This window comes from Monodelphis domestica, chromosome 7 (assembly GCF_027887165.1).
Source record: "Monodelphis domestica isolate mMonDom1 chromosome 7, mMonDom1.pri, whole genome shotgun sequence".
Classification (NCBI taxonomy): Eukaryota; Metazoa; Chordata; class Mammalia; order Didelphimorphia; family Didelphidae; genus Monodelphis; species Monodelphis domestica.
The window spans coordinates 124,198,186-124,221,176 of record NC_077233.1 but is presented as its reverse complement, the minus strand read 5'-3'; the positions used below and the strand labels follow the sequence as shown (position 1 = coordinate 124,221,176).

The 22,991-nt window shown below is 34.0% G+C and overlaps 1 protein-coding gene across 11 annotated transcripts in view; it reads right to left on the bottom strand.

Annotated features, from left to right (window-relative positions):
• The window catches only part of PTPRD (protein tyrosine phosphatase receptor type D), a 590,847-nt gene that overhangs the window by 133,351 nt on the left and 434,505 nt on the right, over positions 1–22,991 (bottom strand). For 6 of the 11 annotated variants that reach the window (XM_056803979.1, XM_056803969.1, XM_056803970.1 and 3 more), the window contains 4 exons: positions 21,508–21,668; positions 10,409–10,521; positions 3,026–3,064; positions 2,419–2,516 (listed from right to left, as the gene is read on the bottom strand). In XM_056803979.1, coding sequence (XP_056659957.1) covers positions 2,419–2,516; positions 3,026–3,064; positions 10,409–10,521; positions 21,508–21,668 — 411 coding nt within the window. The remainder of the gene's footprint in view (positions 1–2,418; positions 2,517–3,025; positions 3,065–10,408; positions 10,522–21,507; positions 21,669–22,991) is intronic. The other 5 variants (XM_056803973.1, XM_056803974.1, XM_056803975.1 and 2 more) reach the window with 1 other exon arrangement.

The following is a 22,991-nucleotide window of genomic DNA, read 5'->3' as shown; positions in this document are numbered from 1 at the left end:
GTTGGAGAAGTTAAATGAGCTGCTTAAGAAGGGGTACACAGTGCCTAAAAAAAGTGAATTTGAACACAGGTCTTGCCAACTCAAGGTTTACTACTTTATCTACTATGCAACTTAACTTTCCACAACTAAAGGTTTGTAACTGTATATTTTTTAAGAGAAACCATCAAAAAGTGAAAGCTTTTTATGAGATATTAATAAAATAAAAAGAAACTAATTAGGCAAAAATTTTAATCAGTTAAGAGGTAATTCATATTTATGTGGGTAATATTTCTCAGAGGTCTTATTCTCTCTCCCAAGACCCAATCTGTAACTTGAAGTCTAAAGTATTGAAGAACTAAGGAATGACTTTAAAAGTATATCATTTTCAGCCCTCCATAAAATTAGGAATAGTAATGGGAGATGAGCAAGAAATCATTCGGGTGAACCAAAACTAATTCACATTCCCATATTGCATTTTGTTTTATTTAACTTCCACTGGATGAAGAAATCCAAATCATGTCTAGATTTACAAGATATCTTCTTCATTATGATCTTTGCTGTAGAAAGTACAATGATGATGGAGCACAAAGAGAAGATAAATGACTTATTCTGGCAAGTCAGACCTGCCACTACTGTGTAGACCTCTGGTCTTTGTAGTTCAAATCCAGGGACATTCTACTCTACCAACTTGCCCAACCCTACTAAAAGAACAAATTGTCTTCTCCAAAATGAGGAGATTCTAGTTACTAAAAAATATCTTCCAAGAAAGATGGAGTAGTAAAATGCAATATTACTGAGAAATAAAATCAATATTTTGAAAAAGAACCCACTCTTTATAGCAGAGATACTGATAAGTTGGACTCCATTAAAAGACAAATTTTAATGGAAAGGAGTTTCTCTCAGTATATTGTTAGTTTTCCAGGGAGAGAAAAGTGTTCTCAAGAGACCAATGAAAATGATGCCTTGCTACACCTACTCACAAAGGGAGAGTAGAGTGACTACCATCCAAGTGTTTGAAGAGCCTTTTGTTTCCCACAACAAAGATAACTCTCAATAGGCACTGTTTAAAAAGAATGGAGGTCATTTAGGTATGACTTAGTAAACTCTGCAGCCCTCTAAATTCAAACATTCCAGGTTTATATTGGGGACTATATGAGAGGGTGAATTAGATCCTATTTAAAGATTCTTATTTTTATATAGATTTAAATCAAAAAGATTCAAAAGTTTAAGTATAACCATATTTACAATTAAGAATGGAAAGATAAGTCACTGACTTATTCTGTGACTGTGGACAAGTCACTTCCCCTATTTGGATCTTGGTTTTCTCAACAGTAGCATAATTAATGTTGTGCTCAATTAGATACTAACATTCTCTGTTAATGCCACAGAAACATAAAATGCCTTTTTTATTACCTTTAACTAATGAAATCTTATACCATGCCCAGGCTCTGATATGTCTACTTGTGTGATAAGTATGGTGTTTAATCATGCTAGGGTTTACTGTCTTTATTTGTTAAATGAGAAGGTTATCTTAGATGGCTTTTAAGGTCCCTTCCATCTTTATATATATGTTACTAAAACCTAAGTAGATATGATATGATTTATTTTGAAAAAAAGTGCTATATAATTTTAGGGGAACACACATCCAGAAAAATATAAACTTATATTGTGGCCTAAATGTTAAAAAAGAAAAAAAATGTACTATTACCTAAAATTATGACATTTTTACACCAATGAAAACTAATAGTGTACTGATATAAACTCCTTTCTATTATAATTTGTCTTTGAATGAAGTGCAACCCATAAAAGCAATGAAACTCAATTTTGATGAAACACAATGTACATATACATCTCTTTGGATACCATGAGGCATTGGTTATACAGTCAAAAGGTCTGAGTATAGGTATTGGTCCTTACATCGTATCATTTGTATAATTTGCAGTTATTTAGCCTCTTTGTCTCTCAGTTTCCCCATGGGTGAATTGAGCATCGTAATAGTTGTGCTACCTTATAGGGTTGTTAAAGGGAAGCATTTTCTAATCATTAAAATTGTACAGAAATATGTTATTATTAAGCTAGTGTTTTGCTGAAATCAAAATAATGTAAGACTAATCACATCCATTATATCATACTTAATGAATGAGAACTAAAAACACCTTCTATAAAAGTAAAACTAACCTGCCAAAGTTTGCCATTTCATTATCATCTATTTAATTTTCTTACATGTCATTAATTTTGGTGCAATCCTTGCATTCATGTATCAATTTTTTTAGAAATTCCTGATCAATTAAAAACATTTTATTTCCCTTTTCTTAAAGTGTCTGCTTTATAACAGGTCCTAAAAATGAAACCACTGAAAGAATTTATTTTCATAAATGTGATTAAAGAAAGAGGAAGTCAGGAGAGTATTACAATGTATCAGAATATCAAGAGCATTACCTCATACTCCTGGGAAAACTTCAGGTTGTCATTGGCTTTCAACCTTTCAATATGATCGGCGAGTTCCAAAATCGGTATTGGAGGATGGCTAGCCATGCCTGTTAAAATGAAACAAAAGAACATGTTTTGAAAACCCAATTAAAAGACTGATAACAGTTCCAAAATATAGAAAGTACAATAGTTAGAAATGGCAAGAAATATGTAAGTAGTTAAGATGTTTTGTATGAGAAAGCAGGCAGATAGTTTGGTTACTCAAAGCAGGACATGCGCTAGAGATGAGTTTTGAAGCCAAATGAAAAGTCACCAAGCATGATCCCCAAGCTCACATTCCTGGTGTAAAAGAAAGCATTATTGTGCCATGAACTAATGAGGTTAGCTAGGTGGGGGAAAATGAGAGAGTTAAGCCTGATTTCGACTTCTGCTTTGAGTAATAATTTATTTCAAACTCCTTCACCTGCACTATGTGAGATGGAAATTGCATGGAGTTGAATGGTGAAAGGTGAACTTATAAAAACAGACACTGAAGAAGGCCTAAAGGGAGACTGTATAGTATTTAAAAAAAAAAGAAAGAAAAAAAGCGAATTATGCATAATCAAGGAAAACTAACTTGGATGAAGGTTACCAGTGTAACCGGATACACCTGAACCTGCAAAGGAAATGGTGGTGTAAATGAAATAAAACAAGTAAAAATTCTTTTCAAAAATAAAACGGAGAGGCTGGTACTAAAAAGGTGGTGATGAGAGGATGATGATGTCCAGACGTTTAGAGGTTTCAGTCTATATTCTGAATAGATTATGAATATTCTACAATGTTTGTGTGTCAGCATTTCATGATAGCTCGAGGTGACTGACATTCACATGCGACTATGGACAACGAGAAAAACATGCAGCACTGTTCATAGACAAGAATTCACTGGAGACAAAAATCAGACACCAAACAATTAGACCTTCAAAAATGTTTTCACTCGTAGCAGATTGCAGTGATAGGGGATAGAGAGTTCTCCTGGCCAAACTAAGAGATTTATGGGCATTGGCCCAAATGACCATCATCAACCCCCAGGGATACCTACAATCTACTTCAGGTGTAAACATCTTTGTCTGCTCATAGGAAAACTAGTTGTAAGAAAGTGAACAAATGAAGGCAGAAGACACAGAGAAAGAGAAAGGCTGAAAGAGAGAGAGAGAGAGAGAGAGAGAGAGAGAGAGAGAGAGAGAGAGAGAGAGAGAGAGAGAGAGAGAGAGAGATGTGGGGCAACTAGTACAGGCTGCCAGCTGACAATATGCCAGTTTCATGGACTCCTTGTTTAAAAAAAATCCACAATTATATTTGATGATTCCCTCCACCCCCACATACATCCGTTCCAAGACCCCAAATGTTTTGTATTTTATTTCTTCCTGATTACTTTTAGTATACACAGAATGGAATGGGACTGCTGACTCATCACTTATAGGGAAAAAGCACAGCTGGCTACAAAAATCCGAACTAGTGTACCCCAGCAAAGCTTTTGAGGTGACAAAAGGAAAAATAGGCATGAGTGAGGGGCTCAAACTGGAAGTCATGTTGACAGTTCTCTTATGTCACTGTGAATCTCTGAGAGGTATTATTCAATGAAATGTCCACCTAGTATATGTCAACATGACAGGGTGATTATTTTTAACCATTTTTAAAGTTATGCTACATTTTAATGTCACCCAATTGTGCCCTTATAAAAGGCTACAATCAATTGCACCTAACATTTTGATTCTGATAAAATAAGTAGAAATGTTTCCCTCCTACAACCATATATCACTTTATAATGGCACAGTGAATCATGGGGATTCAGTATTAGTGAATATGATGATATGTGGCCAGCCAATTGAGGACTTAGTGGAAGACCCAACCAAAGATGAAGGTTCTTGCATGTGGAAGCTCCCACATTGACACTCATACCAAAAGTCTTGAAACCCTTTTCCAGAGGGTTCCTTGTTAGATGGCACACAGTTAAATTATAGAAACTTCATTGGATTTGGTGGTATGACAGTGATACAATTATTAAAGTGATCTCATCCAGATGAAGCACCCCCAATGGAGACAGTATGAAAGTGAAAAGGCACAAAAGATTCTAGGCTTATTCAGATATGGAAGTGGACGGATGAGGACAACCATAACAGTGCTTGAACAGAGAAAATAATAGAGACAAAGATGTTTAGACCTTTTCGAGCGAATCGTGGGAGAGAGTTATTATCATATAAGGACTGAGTGGTAGTTTGGCTAGAGAGGGAGGACACAGAGCCAATCAGGGAGGCGTAGGGGACTGAATTACTGCTCAAAGCTGTAAAAAGTAAAGCCAATTGGAGATGGGAAACAAATTAGTATAACAGTAGTAGAAGACCATAATAATCAATCAACGATGCTATCAATATATATATATATATTCACTTCTGGCATGCACTAAAATATGATTTGACATCATTACTCTTAGGATAATGTTCAAAAAGGTTCAAGCAATTCCCTTTTCAAAGAAAGATGATGGAAAAACAAAGTAAGAGATCAATGCTTGATGCTTCACCAGGGAAGCTATTTTTCTGGTACTAGTTTTATACCCATAATTAAATTCTAAATACAAAAATCATATGCCAGGATCATATGGCATCAATGGTATCATTCTTCACAGGTTTTCTTCAAATTTTACAAATCTGAATTAATATTTCAGAATTAATAGAAACCATTAGAAAATGATAAACCATTTCTTTGCCTAAGAAACAGAGTAATGTATTGGAAAGAACACTGTACTAAGAGATCTAGTCCTTACAGTGGTACTAAGTAGCCATCTACTATTACTGGGCAAATCACTCACCCTCCTTCTGTTCTTATGGACTAATTGCCTTATCTGAAAAATGAAAGGGCTCAAATAAATAATATCTCATATTTTTCCATCTCTATGGCTATTTCACTTTGATTTTACATCCAGCCTTCCCATATACAGAATAGGGGAAACAACCGAGATAAATTTAGAACCACAGATTTTGAGTTGGAAGGCACTCTGAAATTCTGTAGTCCATCCTCCTTATTTTACAGAGGGGAAAATTAAAAACCAGAAAAAAAGGAATTTGCCAAGTAAATGGAGGCTGTCTCAAAATCACATAGATACTTTTTTTTATCAATACTGGGCTTAGACATCAAGTTACCCAACTCTCAAGTTCAATGTTCATTCCAATACCACAGACTGCTTTTCCCAAGACTTGGTTCAATCTGAAGGGGTTAGCTATTTTTCTCTAAAAGGTAGCACAATCCAAAATAGCTCCATGAAATTGGAAAGTCACACTGAAGAGCTATTGTTCCCTTTTTGATTTAGGTCAAGTGAGGTGTCCCTTAACTTTTATTTTGTTCTATTATTTTTAAAGCCTTATCTTTTGTCTTAGAATCAATATTAAGTATTGGTTCTAAGGCAGAAAGTAGTAAGGGCTAGGAAATGGAGGTAAGGTCATTTGCTCAGGGTTGGGAAGGTGCCTAAGAAGTGCCTAAGACCAGATTCAAATCCCTAAATTTTTAAACCTGCAATTGAAGAAACAACCATGTGGATCCTCTTTAAAGAAAAAAGTTTGAACAATTTTATCTTCATAATAAATTCTACAAAATACCTGAGAGGACAAAGTCAACAGGAAAATGCTATAAAGGGAGATCTTAATACAAAATTTCTCAGACAAGGAACAATTTATCTAGACAAATTGAAATGTTCAGAGAACCCATTTCAGGGTACTGCTCATTTGCCTCAAGAAATCCTTCCATGTTAAATATTTTTAATTATTTTGCATAATAATCTGTCATAATTCAATAAGAAGAAAAACACATGTGAAGACTTAAAGAGTAAAAATTTTCAACACTGAAGCTTATTTTTGGCCCATTAGTATTTTATTTTAACTAGACTACTGGCCCAACAATAATCTATCATGAGACCATACTTGAAGGCTACCCAAATTTGTAGGGCTGGATAAAGCATGTGGTTCAGTGACCACAAAACCTTCAAGAAATCAAAATCACATACATGCATGCCATGATGAAGTGCTGAATTAAGACTACAGTGGGTCATAGATTAGGTAATATGAAACTATTAACACACCTTTAATAGTAAAACCCTTGAGTTATTTTACTAAAAGTGGTAATGGATTTGTATTATTCAAACTGCTTCAACTAGTATTTTATTTTAGAATTCATAGGATTTAAAGCTGAGACAACTGGAGGACAGTTGTGGCTAAACCTCAAATTTGTAACCATAAACCTTACTAATAATTAATCCAATTCTTTCTTATATGGGGTAGTTTTCTGGAAGGAGAGAGGTTAAAAGATACAGAGGAAAATGTAGGTGACATATTAACAAAAGATCAAACATATAAGTCACAAAATTAATCCATTAGATTAATTAAACAAATTTTTAATAAAATGTTGTATTTTAAAAGTTCACATAACTTTAAATGTTTACTAAAATATTAATATATTTTATAGTCACAATTATCTCATTAATCTTACATTTTAAAAGGAACATTCATGTATGAGACAGAATAAATTTTATGAATCAATATGTTGACAGTTTTATATGGTAGATTTTTATGGAATAAAAAATATTTCAAGTGAACACTAGAGATAATTTTTAATTTTTAATGAGAAAAATATGGGATCACATGGATTTCCAAATTTATGTAAGATTTTTGCCAATGTAAATTTCAAATAAAGGATTATTCTTGAAATTTTCTGAATAAAATAGATGTAACATTTCAATACCTTAAGATAATGATCTTTCAATCACTAAAGGAAGAAAGGGCAGGTAGAGAGTTCTAATTTCACCAAATTATTTGCATAAGTCTCTGTTCTGCAGATACTGTAAAACTGAATGAGTTGTTCAAAAGACCTTTGGATTCTGAGAAGAAAGGTTCTGTAAACTTGAGATGTCAGCAAAATTAGTATTAGGTTTTATACTCCTTTTTTAAGACTAAAAGATAAGCAAGAATTCTCCAGGTAATTTAAGTATCATATAAATCTCACATTTTTATATATATAAGTCTATATGGGTCATCATATGCTTGAGATTTCTTTTATTTCAAAACACATCTTTTAGTGACTTCTATAATTATTTTAATAGACACACAATAATAACAGTTCATTAGAATGTTGGCTCACTGTGGAAGTAAAAGTTTGTACAATTTTTTAAAAAAAACTTAGTTATTATATTTGAATTCACTTGAACAAATATTTATTAAAGTGTCCACTACATGTGTGGTTTGGTGATGATCCTGGTACTGTCAAGGGTGGCTTGGACTTAAGGCAGTAGTTAATTTACTTAAGCAAACTTAAAGGTGAATGAATTACAACTCTAGCCATTAAACTATTTGAAGTCACATGAGACTTCTTAGACACTTTCTTCAATGGCATCCTTTTATAAAGCCTTATTTATCCTCAACTCTATTCTTGAAAGCCTTACTGATTTATAAACAAGTTAATGATTCTAATCAAATATAACCTAGTAAAGACTTGAGGTACTGAATCTGATTTCCTTATATACCAATTATCATGGATTTATTATTAATTGTAAATAATTTTCTCAGTAATATCTCTAGTGAGAGATGGAATATTTCAAAGCAATAAATGCAATTTTTCTCTTTCCTCCTTGCCCCAGTTTACTCTCAGTTAAAACCAGAGATGACACATTACAAATTCATAACATTTTTGTCAAGAAATGCAGTGTGGTTTTTACTTTGTAAGGGATAATCTAATTTATTATCAACTTACATTCCTGTCACATATTAAATCTTTAATATTCTTTTGAGAAATAGAAGGAATGTTCCCACAATGACTGGCAATGCTCAATTGTTAATGGCTTCCTTAGGATTTGGTTGTATTTGCCAAACCTCATTTAAAAAGAGGGAATGGTAGGGAGGGGGTTGCTAGGGGGAACAGGTGCATCCTAAGAAAAGGTACTGCTGGGTTTAAGTTTTGAATTTTCTTTAAGCTTAATGTTATTTTGCCACTAACACTTGCTGTGAGCTTCCCATTTTGTTCCTTTGAATTAATGTTACTTTTCGTTCATTCTCTACTACTAACTGGCTCTTTCCCCTTTATCACTATGTCCTGGGTTCTGGTCAGCCTTTCTCTGGCTTTTGACTTGTAACAGAAGAATACGATAACAAGTGAAATTAGTATATCAGGAAGCCACAAAAAAAGGGAGACAGAAGTTAATTTCAAATAGACTTCATTTAATTTTCGTAATTTCATGTTAGTTCTAAAAGATTACTAGCCAAGATCCTTGAGTAGTTCAATTCTCGCCAAGAAGGAGAGATGATTACACTAAATTTCAAAGTATCTAATTCTTAGAAATAACCAATTGAGAAGCATATCAATGCCTATTAACATTACCAGGGAAATGCTTGAAGTATTCTGTCCTTCCCATCATTTAATTTTAAACAATTTTTATGATAATGAGTGAAAACCTTCAATTTCTGCATTAATGTCATCATGCTTAGAATTAATAAGCCTTTTAAAAATTTTACTAGGGGATAAAGGAAATTTTAGGCACATAAATATCCTCTTCCCTTTACTAAATCATTGAGGCATGTATATATATATATACATATATATATGTTCATGTGTATGTTGCCATTTTAAATAAATTAAAAACTAAACTAGATTTCTAACCTAACTGGAATGAAATATTTTAAAGGTTTATAATTTATTAGTTTTTCAAAATCTTAAGAGCATTAGTAGCATCTCTTTCTGATGATAAGTCATTCGAATGACTAATTGATCCCTAGTTGATACAACATTGTTAAGCATTTTTAAGATTTAATTTTAGTAATTTTATTTTTCAAGTCATCCTATGAAACAGGAACATTTGAAGCAAAAGAGCTCATCTTTTTTTTTTTAACTTACCTTTTATCTTAGAATAAATATTAAGTATCAGTGTCAAATCAGAAGAGTAGTAAAGGTTAGGCAATTATTGTTAAGTGACTTGCTTGGGGGTCACACAGCTAGGAAGTTTCTGAGACCAGATTTGAACCCAGGATTTCTTATTTCCATGCCTAGAGCTCTCTGTCCACTGCTACTAAGCTGTCCATTTTTAAATGTCTTTTTAAAATTCAAGGTTATTTGAGTCTATTCTGCTTTGATAAATCTGGGCCAGAATTAGATTTCAGCCTTCATCTAGCTTTCACATTCTGAATATGAGCAATTTCCTACATATTTAAGGTATAAGGTCATAATAAAAATTTAACCAAAGACAATACTTAAATCACATGTTTGCCTAACTTATTTTCAGAAGATATAAAACCAGGGTTACTCATTTTGTTGAGGCATTCTTCCCTTCTCTTTCTGTGCCTGGCATTCAATGATTCTCTTTTAGGAAACCAGATGTTGGGTAACAGAGGGAGACACAGCTTAATAAAGATAACTATGCTTCCAAACTATTCCTTCATGGTAATATTGTTTTCATCTGTTGAAGCACTTTAATGCTCTTTGTTTAAGGTGCAACGATATTTTCTCATTGCCATCCACATCATGCATCCCCAAAATGAAGAGCCAAGTAATTTCCATTGGTCAATGAGGTTTGATTCAGGGAACATGAAAAAAACAAAGGGATAGAATGTGTGGTGGATGGAAATCTGTGCTTTCCTAAATTTTGTAAAAGATGTGTCCATTCATTGTATAAGATGAGACATACATGTCCTTATAGATCAGTGTCACTGTTAATGTCAGTACTATTTAACAAACATTATGCCCCATCAATGCATCAGTTGTCCTTCAAAACACAAAAAATGAGTAATACCCTTATACTCTGGGAAAAAAATGTAATTTCTGTCAGAATTACAGTGGTGGAAATCTCATCAATATTCACATCCGGGAATTGGCCACAAGGCAATGATTCAGGGCAGCAATTTATTTTGTCTAGAGGCAGGCTACCCCATGAATTCTAAAAGCTTCCAGAGAGACAGAGCTGTAAGAAAGATAAGTGGTTCTTTCTTACCTGGTGTTTGAAAATTGAGGCGCCTCAGCTCTACTGGGTCAGTTGGATGATGAGAAGGAACTTCTTTACTGTTCGGTATACTGCTTTTTCTAGAGTCAGATTCTGCCCTCTTCCTGTATTAAAGAAACAAATGTTAAAAACAATAATTTTCAAAGAACTTTGATAAATAAAAAATTTTGCAATCCCAGCATTTCTCTTTTTAATAATAATTTCTCACTAACTAGCTGTTACCACAGGCAAGCCACTTTTAGGGGGTCTATTTCCTATCTGTAAAAACCAAACTAATAAAAAAGGCTTATATGAGTTCTAAATTCCTTTAAGCTCTAGAATGCAATGATCCAACTAATCATCCTTTTACATTAAATATATGTATTGTAGGGAGTGTGGTACATGTATATATGTTAATACACCCAAAGCTAGGATAGGAGGGAAGGAGCTACTCCATATGCCCCCTTGTCAGCCTTTCTCTAATAGTTTTTCCAAAATCTAGTTAAAAGGAACATTGTTTTAGAATTCTGTGCTAGAAAGTATATAGGAACAATGCTGTGAGATTCCTCTACCTTTCTAACTACCACACAAAATAGCAATTGGATGAGACTACTATTATCAATGTCTTTGTCATTCTTGTTTAAGAGTATTTAATGTGGCATATAGTGGTGGTGTACGTATATTGCTCACATTAGGACAGTCAAATACATTTAGTGGATTATTAAACTGGCTGACTTCACCTACTGGTAGAAGAACTGGGTCCATAGAACACCAGTGCCCACAGTCCTCAGATCTAGAGAAATGAATTGCTTTTGTGGTTTATGATGGTAAAGCTAACTGCAATCTATATCGTTAAAGAAATTCAATCGTGGAAATGTCAAAGAAAAAGTAATTGCTTTGAGTGGCTATCTGATGCTCTGGATGATTACTCAAGGCAAAAGACTAATTTTCAGTGCCTAGTTTTAAATGTGATCTTTCAGACATCCCATTTTATCTGTTTTAAAAGCTACCCACTGCTTTTATTAAACATCCTTGTTTAAGCTGTCATAATGTAATTTTAACAAATGCATGAACAAGATTTGTCAGATTTGATTTTAATTCTACTTTATTCATTGTCCCTCTTCCCCAACTCAAATAAACACAGATATGTATTTTTTCTCAAACATTGCAGTAGATCAAAGGAATTGCTTAGGCATTAAATACTTCCTTTCTCTCCTAATAGCACCCCCAACAGTGATTCTCTTCTGATGCTAAAATTCTAACACAGCTCCAAGAATCTCAGTTGGCAGAGTCATGATCATAGTGTTCCATTATGTATCACTGCACATAGCAAAGGTACTACAGAATTAAGAACTAGACAATGTGGGTCTTCTTCCAGGAATGTGGATGTTATAGCATGGTTGCTGCCATGATAATGGAATACCATTCTTTGATGACATACAATATCATCCTCTGGTAAATCATTGATGGCTATGGTCAAAGGGTTTCTTGTTTCCAGATGCATTTATTTTCCTTATGCATTGGAGGTTCAGAGGATGAAGAAAAGTGAGGGCAAAAAGGAAAGTTGTGCTTCCACTGGCTTGCTTAAATGTATTGTTTTGAAAAGCATCTCAAGTTTGTCTCGTTTTTTTGTGAGGTGGTCCTTTCAGGTACTCATTATTTCCTACTTAACCACTTAAACTTATTGACTATGGCAGTTCCTGTTTCTAGACAGGAATGTCAAGGACAGTCTTAGGAGCAGATGCACTCGGAAACGACAGGACTAGTAAAAGAAGAGGTAAAGTTGGTGAAATCAAAGAAGTTGTGGTAAATTTATTTGATAAAGGAATTGGTGGGGTAGAAAGGCTGAAGTAGAAAGGTATGAGAAAAAGGAGAAAGAAATGAGAAGTGGGAAAGGACACAATGGAAAGAAGGAAAAGATGATGTACTTTAGGCATTGAAATTTAACCATATCCCACACCAGGGACATGAATCTGACAACACTTAAACAACTGGAGATCTAATAGTATTTTACAGATGAGAGGATGAAACCAAATTACATTAACAAAATTAAGAGTCTGTTGATGAAAGCACAAGTTACGGGATCAAATGAAAATCAGCTGCCTTCTAACAAGGAAACTTTAGGCAAACTACTCAATTTTTTTGGGTTGTATTCTCCTCATCTGTAAAATACATGATTGGACTAGATTAGCTTTTATGCCCCTTCCAGTTCTGATGTTCTGTGATTCTGTTACTGATGGATCAGTCAGTTTTACTTGCAAAATATGCAAATTTCTTTCAAGTTTGAAGGAAATAAATGGTTGTAGCTTTACACTCATTTAATGAAAAAGAAACTGCATTCCTCCTTCTTTGCTGGGATCAAAGTTATAGCATAACACTCAGTTCAGGGAAAGGCTAGTACATGACCTACCTTCCCATTATGTGATCTTCATTTTTAAACACTCAAGAGAAATAACATATTTCTCTTGGAATATGGAGGATGGGCCTTCTATCCTATTAATGTAAGCTACTCATGGTGGATTTCTAGGAGTAGTAGCAATCATTTTCCTTGACAATGTAGTCAGACAGCAGTCCTTCATGGAAACTCTAGACATATTCAACTCAATGGAGAATGGATTCGACTTTTCAGTTCCATCCTCTATAATTTTTATCCTATTATGTAGAGTCTAACCTAATTTTAGCTGCTCAAATTAAAGTTAATGCCCCAGACAAAATCCTTAGATTCCCTCTGGTTCTGATTAAGTGTCATCTGATCCATTCAGTTGTTAAAGCCCACCCCTCCTGTCCAGGTATTGCTTTTGTTTTGCTTTACTTTGTGTGTACCTCTTTTATTGCTTATTGAGTACACATTTTTTTCCCTCCACAATAGAAGGTAAGCTCCATGTGGTTAGGTGGTAGTCTGGATGTATTCTATATATTCAAATCAATGAGAATATTTCTACATATTCTTATCCCATAACTCTTAAGCATATGGGTGCTATAATACAGACTCATCTAACAATAATAAAAACTGATATTTATATATCACTTCAAAGTTTACAAAGCACTGTACACCTAGCATCTCACTGTATATCTTGGGTTTCTCTTTTTTCTTTATACAATAATTTTTTTTCTTTTTAAAATGTAGAATGGATCTTTATGATAAATTCTGAAGATTCTAAGGTTGTATGGATAATGCATCACTGACAGCAACAACTTAAAATTACTATGGACTTTTAAAATTAAATATCTTTTACTTTAAAGTATAAAATAGAAAAATAAAATAGAAATAATGTGGATAAGAATAGCAAAATTCTTTTGACTAATTTTTATAATATCTCATTCACAACTCCATTGGGGGAAAACAAGTGTATGGTGGTTTTTATCTGAAGGTTCATATTCTTGCATAAATGCTATAATAGCTGCACAATGAGTATGCATTTCGATACAAAAGAGACCATATGTTTTAGTGGAGAGAGCACAATACTTGAAGGTAGAAGAACTGATTGTGAGTATTGGTTCTAATGCTAACATTATAATCTATAATAATATAAAAGTATAATCTATAATTGCATGTGACCATATATAAGTTCCTTGCTCTCTTGAAGTATCACATTTCTTTCTCACTGATGAGATGAATATATCAATACCTATTTCATAGTTTATTGCTGAGTAAAGTGTTTTGTAAACAGTAGAACTTCACAGAAATAAGAATTAATATCAAATGCACCCACATGTGTTTGTGTTCTTTCTCTCTTCAGGAGTATCCCTGTGTGAGGTAGCTCTAGGCAAGACATTTTGGGAGAGCAAAAAAGTAATGATTTCTCTTTCTTCAGATATTTCTAGCAGTGTGAAATTATGTCATGGTTCCTAGCTTCTATGTTAAAACATACTTAATCAGAAGTTCTATTCCAAGACCTGCCACCCTAGAGCTATTTAAACTTAAAAAGGCCCTTTGCTCTACTGGGCCTCAGTTTCCTCATCTAATAATGGACTTTAAATAGACAATTTTTAAGTTCCCTTTTTGTAAAAAGCAAAGTGAGAAATTATGGTCAGGTATTTGAGAATCCCAATGAGTCACTGACAAAAAGAATAAAATACTATTTCTGAAAGCAATAAGGTAAAAACACATCTCTGAGAGTTTATCAGCCTTATGTATCTCACTGAAATTTTTCTTCATTAAGCTGATTTTTAACAATTAGAATTGCATAACAGTATAATGGATTACTTTTGTGAGAGGAAGCTATGGTAGAGAGGAAATGCCACAGAACTTATAGTCAATGAATGTAAGATCATATGCTGAGATGGTCATTAACTATGTAATGGTACATGCTCCTTACTTCTCTGGACTTCTCTTTTAACGTGTAAATTGAAGGAACCAGGATAGAAGCCCAGGGAGATCCCTGTTTCTGGTCCTAATAAGTTATCCATCACTGTATTTTACTGAAGGAAATAAAGTACAGTTGAGAGTGCTAAAGAGTGTTAAATTTCTCATATGAAATTCCTACTCCTTTGCTTTGGTTTGGAAATAATCCTTGCTTTTCAAAAATTATGGCAGCTCGGCCAAGGGCTTTCAAACTGAAAAGGCTTTAAGCGTGGTCTGGGAGTGAGAATATTTGTCGTCTTTGGACCAGCCTTGTTGGGTTTGAGGTAGCTCATCATCATAAAGGTAGTCACAAGGTGTTTAATGAATCTTTTTAAGACTTAATAATTCTAACTATTTCCTATGTATATGAAAGTTGCAATGTACATCAGTGAAGAGAGGATACCCACCAAACAAATCATTGATACTGGAAATATCAAAGCATTGAGGAGATGTTTTTGCAATGTGAAAAGTTGAACTAGATGTCATCTTTGATCTCTTCCAACTCTAATTCTTATAATTTTTTGGTCAGTGTCAAACTGTGAATGACAACTATTTGATAAACTTTGGATTAAACAGTAGAGGGCATATTGGGGCAGTGAAGTAAAAAAGTGGGTGGATTAATATATTTCAAGAATCTTAAGATTATTTGTCATTAGAGTAATATTCTGAGTAGCTGGTTAGAATTTTTACAATAAGATTATTCTAATATGTGTAAGTGACATGATTCAGGATTTTGACTCTGATTTCCAGTAGAAAAAAAGATTACATAATTGAATGTGTTTCCATCTTGAAGAAACTTTTACATACACACACACACAAATACTCCTCATGGCCTAACAAAAAAAAAATCATGAAATAACCTCTGTCATCTAAAAGGAGAAGGAAAGAGACAATTTCTTTCTTTTATACCATGAGAATAAAACACTTCAAATCTCTGTATTTGCTTAACTCTCTCATATTAAAAGCAATTGCAAAGCTTAAAGCGCCATATAAAAGCTAGCAATTATATTAGAAGCTTTTCAAAGTGTATGAGATTTGATGTGTATCTGCCCATGATCCTCTGGTCTGACATTATTATTGAAGTTATCACCACCATCATTGTCACCCATCTGCCAGGCTACTACTTTCCCTTTTCCTCTTTCTTACTGGAAGTAAATGGAATTCGTTCTTTACTTCTCACCTGTCAGGTTTACTGCTCCATTTTAATGCAGCAAGGAGAAAAAAAGGCTAAATGTTAGTTGGCCAATGGCAAAAGCAGTAACCATGACAACCAGAGATCCAAGAAATGGTGTTCTATAGTGAGGACATGCAACTAACACAAATTAACAAATGACAGTTTATCAAAACATTGAATGTTTTCTAATCATGGAATAAATGGAAGACACAAGGTTATGTTCAAATGAGAGTCTTTTGCTGTTGAAGAAAACATTTTTGTATTAATGTTACACTCTCTTTTGGCCGTCGCCTACAAAATAATGCCCCAATCAATTATATCCCAGGAGGTGGCTGATGTTAGATATATAATTTGATTTTTACTAAATGTGCGACATGCTGGGAAAAAAGACTAATGTATCTAATGTGGATATAGTAAAATCCCATGAAACAGATTTGTGCATATAAAATAAAAAGGTCTTAGTTAAGTAGATACATTATTTCTTTAGTGATATCAAATTTGTAGAAGTTGAATTAAACTACAGGAAAAGTCTGCACAATACTAATCTACTAAGTCATAAAGTAGCAGAAATGATTTCTTCCAATATCTCTAGACAAGTCAGGTAATAAATCTTTTTTTCTAATAAAGGATTAAATACATTTTCAGTTATGTAAAGTATAATATTCATCATTATAAATCTACAAAGCATGACCATCTATATAGCTGGACTAATTGGGAAAAGAATTTTAATTCCAGTAACTGACAGGACAGATATGTTCTTCATTCACACAACATGCTGGCATGTGTGTACATTTATTTTTTATTTGAAAAATGTCTACCTGTATTACTATGTCAGTCAGTCAACTAATATTTGTTGGGTGCTTACTATGTGCCAGGCACTGTCCTAAGTAGTAGTTTAAGCTTTCTATAACTTTATACAACGAAGAAAGGCTTATTATGATTATGATTTACTGTATACTCTTCCTTTCCTGGAGCTACATTTCCATGTACTATTCAATTTCCCCATTTTGCATATTAAGGGATGGAGACAAAGTCAATGGAAACAAAAATGCATATTGCAAGAGATTATATGACCCCAGCTTGCAACCAGGTCCACAACTTTGGCAAAGTTATTTCAGTTGATTTCAGATAAATTTATGCTATTTCCTTATGGCAAATATATACAAATACAAAGTAAAAAAATGAAACTGACATATCGACTCTAGTTACTAAGATATTCTTGTCCTCAGTTATTAAAGAGCAGCTTTCCACTATTAAAATCTCTGCCTATGACTGCACAAGCACCATGCAGTGGCATACATACTTACAAATGAGTTTCAAACATGCTTACATAGATCCATGAGTAAAGAGGCAATGGGTCATTTTGTGAGGCCAATCAGTTCCTTGTAGATAATGTAATAGCATTAATGAATTATCTTGTCCTGAGTGCCAAAATGAGACTTGAGTCTTTCTAAGAATTAGCAAATCTAAAGAAGTGATTTATTCATTCTCTCTTCTTTGGAGATCAGACTCATTATATTTGATGATGTACCCATGTTTGGTACATCTAGCAACACTTGACTAAGGAACAGTTATGGGATTTTAAGCCTATAAGTGACCCAAAAGTAAACTGAATATAGGGCCAATATCTTGGCAATAGATCGTCTAGATGAAATCAACATTCTATGTGATGGAATTAATAAGAAAGTTCTACTGTGTAAACTTGACATTTATACAGCATCTCTCTCCCAGGATCTCAAAACACTAAGAACAGAAAACAATATTTCTAGAAGGTGGGCAGGGAGTATATTATTAACCCATTTAATGAACAAAAAGAAGTAATAATTTCCCCACGGTCACAAACAATACTAGAGTTGGGAAAATATTTAGAGATTTTGAACATATTATCCTATTTATTTATAGTTTTTGCTTTCATTATATTTAAAAATGTTAGGATGGAAATGAGCATAATTTCTCCTAAATTATGATTACTAATATTATTTTGTTACTATTCAGAGGTGTCAATTCTCTGTAATTGAATGTCGAAGCTCTGAATTCATTCTTTTTCCATACTTTTTCAACACTCTGTATTCTTTTCTAACATTAAATATGCTTTTACCACTATGGAACAATACTCTATATATTTATAATTGTTGAACAGTATGAGTACTATATCTGTGATTTATATCCACATGAAGTTATATACTCATACACACATCAACTTTTTCCTTCATGTCTTCAGGTTTATCCCCTTGTCTGCTTATAAAATTTTTAGTTTGAAATTAAAATTCTGCAGCTTAATTACTATTTTTCTCAGTGATTTTGTGCCATGTCTATGTATTATGCACCTTATTTAATATACTTCCGTAATAAATATGTGCTGGTGGAGGACATGAAAAAGGAATGAGATAAGGCATAAGACAAACAACTTAACTTCCTCTTCTTGGTAATGGGTCAGTAGTATCATCTTTGTAAGAGAAGAACAGTACTTAGAGAAATAAAAACTGCAAATCCTTTGCAATGATCCATGTAAGAAGTGAGTGACAACTGACAGAAGCAGTCATGACGTTTGAAATAATGCATTTGGCTGAGAGTGTACTCATTAAAAAGCATCACTGATGGGACTCAGCCAAATTTCCCCTGCATTGCTCCATGATAATGACCCCAAGGGGCATCATTATACCTATTTGAATTTCAAGTCAGTAATTTCAAATAAAATCTTTATTGCTGAGACAAGTATTTCGACTTCAGAAATACTTCAAAAATTCAGAAATACTTGGTAAGCCACCAGTTAAATTCCTTTTCACTTAGGGTTTCTGTGTTTCAGTGTGAAAACAGTAACATCTGAATTTCAGCATAGCTACTCAAGCATATGTTGCAAATACACCTCTGTGTTTCAAAATAAAGATATTTCAATAGAGAAATGTAAAAAATCTGTAGAAGTCTTTCATAAGATTAGGTAAAAGTACAGTTGGAACTCCCCCCACCAGCAGGAGTATATATTATACATCTTTTGGGGGGCGAAACATCTTTAAGTGTTTCTGAAGATAACAAAGTTCTATGAGCAAATCAACCTAGGTGAACTAGGAAAGGTTAAACACCACTAAGGTGACCACCTAGTAATGAATTTGGTTATCTGGGTCAACTCTAGAAGACCATCTACTAAGGAATTTTGCTGTGCTCTGGGTAGGTGGAAATATATACACCTGGAAAATCATGGCTAATTAAAGAAGAGAGCCCTGGGCTTGCCGAGAGTCAGAGGAACTAGGTTTGAATCTCAGCTCTGACAGTAGTTTTGTGACTATGGGTAAGTAGCAACCTCTCTGAGAGAGAAATTAGTCTCTATAGCAATTAGATCCATAAAATAATGATCTTAATACATCTGTTTTCACAGGGGGTGTTATGAGGAAAATGCTGTATAAACCACAGAATGTAATAATTCCAAGAATTATTATTGTTATTGAAGGAAACCATCATATTTAGAGAAAAACGTTTCATTTGTTTCAGATAGGCTAAAACTTGGCCTGCAATACATACTAGGAATTTAACTGTCAGCAGGCACTGACTCACTCTGGTTATTACAGGAGGTAGGATATGGTCACTTAAATTAAAATAACCCATGAGGGCAATTAGAAATCTGCTTTTTAAAATTAAGTTCTCATTCAATAATTCATGCTATGTAAACATAGGAAAGGTCACCAAACTCTTATTTGTAAAAGGGTTTGGCCAATTCTCAAGTATCATTCAGGAGCTTAGCTACACCCTTTGGCACTTCTTTCTTTTACACATCACTACTTGTCCTGGGGATATTTCTATGTTTTCTTTATTATCCCACACAGCAGAGGTAGCAGTGAAATAGAAAGATGGCTTTACATGAAAACTTGTCCACAGTGGTCCTTAATAGGCACCAGAGAAGGATTTGAGGGAGGAAAAAGTCTGAAACCATTGTTTAGAGTGGGGTGCTTTCATTCACTCATTTCTTTTTCCAAGACTCTTTATGCCCCAAACGCTTTAATGTTAGCAGTGAAACAAACTAAAGAAATGCAGTAAAGCATTAGGGACATAACAGTTAAGACATATAATGAATAAGAATTCAGAACTTTTTTCCAAAACTCCTTCCTCCATTTTTTTCTCTCATTTGAGAGAAATTGAGGAACTATCTTTTGGAAAAATGGGATTACTTTAGTGGAATTTTCAAGAGGAAAAGACACAAGCAGGGAGAGCAAAAAGGATGAGACAAATTTGAGGAAAATGGCAACACCACAAATGAACAGAAAAGAGTAGGAGAAACATATGTTGAACAAATACATGGAGGGAACACATGAGGTAGAGAAAGGAATAATGAAAGTGATGATAAGTCAAGAGTAGGGGAGAGGTCAAGTCAAAAGGTTTGAATTTGTCTTAAAAGCCAAAGGTACTGGATGGAAGGAGAAAGATGAAATAAATTATGTGGTGAGAGAAGATGATTTTGGCAACCACATCCAGAATGGATGAGCCTTCACTGAAAAGAAAGGCAGAGAAGAGCAGAGGTGTTAAAAGTGATCCAAGAGCTAAAAAGATTAATGTGAAGAAGTTTTGATGGATTGAGAGAATGAACAAATTCTGGAGTTGTTGTAAAGATGACACTATAGAATTTAGTGGCATTCAAGAGGTTAGGGATAAGATAACAAAAGTCTAGAAGCTTGAGAGGAATATAATGGAGTCAGTAGCAGAGTTGGAAGAGACTACAGGGTTGGGGGGAAAATGATGACTTTGTCCTCTACCAAACTGACCTTTAACAGGCAGTTGGTAGAAAAGGCATCTAGAAATAGATGACATGAGCAGAAAGTGAAAAAAATTTGTAAAGAAAAGGGCAAAAATCAGTGATGAGAGGTAAAATGGGCAGTTACCTACATAGGACTGGAAGTTGATATCATGATGTAATATTAGTATATTGAAGGAAAGGATGTTTAATGACAGAAAAAAATGAAAAATGCTTCTCCTACTCATGGATAACACAGAATAAATAATAAGAAGCAAATTTTGAAGGGTTATAAATGAAAAAGAAAGGTCAGAAAAGTTTTGGAAGTTAAGCTATCGTCCTATTTGAACCCAAATCTTCCATTTCTTTTTGTCTTAAAGTTCTTATATAGGGGGAAATGTTCATGCTTTTATACCTATAAAACAAAATAGTTACATTTTATAAAGAAGTTAGAAATGGAGTATAAAATTGTGCAAATGGCATAAAATAAATGCACATTTGACCTTATAATTAGGCATTACTTGATAATGCTGCCCAGAAGTGTTAGCATGCATACATGGGATAAGATAAGAAAGCAGGATGTCACTTGGGTATGATGGATGATTAAACTAGTATGCAAGTCTTTTGCGAGCATAATGTAAATGTAATGAAATCAGCTAAAAATGGTTTCCATATGAGATTCAATATAGAACATTCTAGATTTTTCATATTATGTAGAAATTGGCACATATTTCTTGAGCTTTCCTAAACATATTTCTACAATGTAATCATGCAATGATGATACATATATCAAGGGGATTGTAAATATACTCTTTGCTTTCCACCTCCCTACTGATGAGTGTCATTTCAATAGCATTATAAGGCAAGCCTACCTTTTGTAGAGCAGGATAGCTATGACAATGCAAATGATAAACACAACTGCAAGCACAGGACCCACAACCCAGATCAATCCTTCTTCTTCATCTGTCATGGGCTGGGGATCAAGGTCCATTGATACAACAGGATCTGAGTAAGGGCTGGTTGCATACATGGTCTAAGGAAAAAGGATGTATTTCATTAGTCAAATTCAGGTCTTCTTGATTCCAGGCTTAGTGCTCTATTCACTACTCCAACCCAACCAACCCAAAGTGCCCCAAGATGCAATACCTTTTAATCAAGATAAACTGTGTGCCCAGGGGGAAAAAAACCAAAAATCTTAGGTAGAGCTTCAGTCGCATCAAAAGGAGAACCAACCTATTTTTTTCCAAACTTTTAAGATCAGTGGATTAGGGTATCAGAGCTGAAAGGGACTACAAAAATGCTTTAATCCAATTCTTAAATTTTACAGAGGAGAAACTAAGGTCCAGAGAAGTTAAATTTGTCTTACTCATTGTTATATCAGAGGATTTGAGCCAACTTTCTGACTCTAAAGGCATTGCTCTTTCTAGTCCAATTTCTAGACATGTCTACAAAGAGGATTTTAGGATTATAGAGTATAGATTGAAGGAATAGAACAGACATTAAAGGCCATATAACTCAATCCCTTCATTTTACAGATGAGGAACTAAGGTTCAGGGATGTAAGTGGAAGCCTATGGACACAAAACTCATTTGGAGAGTGGTGATGACCCAGAATGAATAGAGGTCTCAAACTTTAAAAGTTTAATGAGGGAGCAGATAGGTGCTTCAGTGGATTGAGAGCGAGGCCTAGCATAAGATGTCCTCAGTTCAAATCCAGCCTTAGATACTTATTAGCTCTGTGACTCTGGGCAAGTCACTTAACTTTCACTGCTTACCCTTTACTATTCTTCTGCCTTAGAGCCAATGGCATAGAATTCTGTATGATGAAGTTTACATAGGATCTCTAAGCACAATTCTCCTTAAGGGACATTTAAATTTCATAAGAATTTCAAGCCAAGAAAGATGAAATACTAATTTTTTAAGAAGCTAAATAAAATTTTTACCCAATTCCCTCCCCCCAACTTCATTAAAGGTCCATATGTTGATCAATTTTAAGGGTCAAGTAAAAAGCCAATATTCATTAGTTCATACCTTAACCTTCTGATATTCTTTACAATAATTAGATTTCTGACTGAACATCGAGAGAGGTTGATATATTAATTTCTTTTGTTTGCTGTTCTCATTTTTCCCCAGTTAATTAACTAATCTGTCTATAGAGAGCTAGGAACTTTAGTCAATTAGCAAACAGAAAGCCCTTTGGGAAAACTTGAAGCTCATATGAGTACAGAATACCAGTAGTATTGCTCAGCTGACTGCCTACTTGTCAGAGACAAGACCTCTCAGGTAATGATCTTTTTACAATGAAGACATTTAAGAAATATGTGAAGCAAAAGATGTTATCTTATTTTGACTTTCAA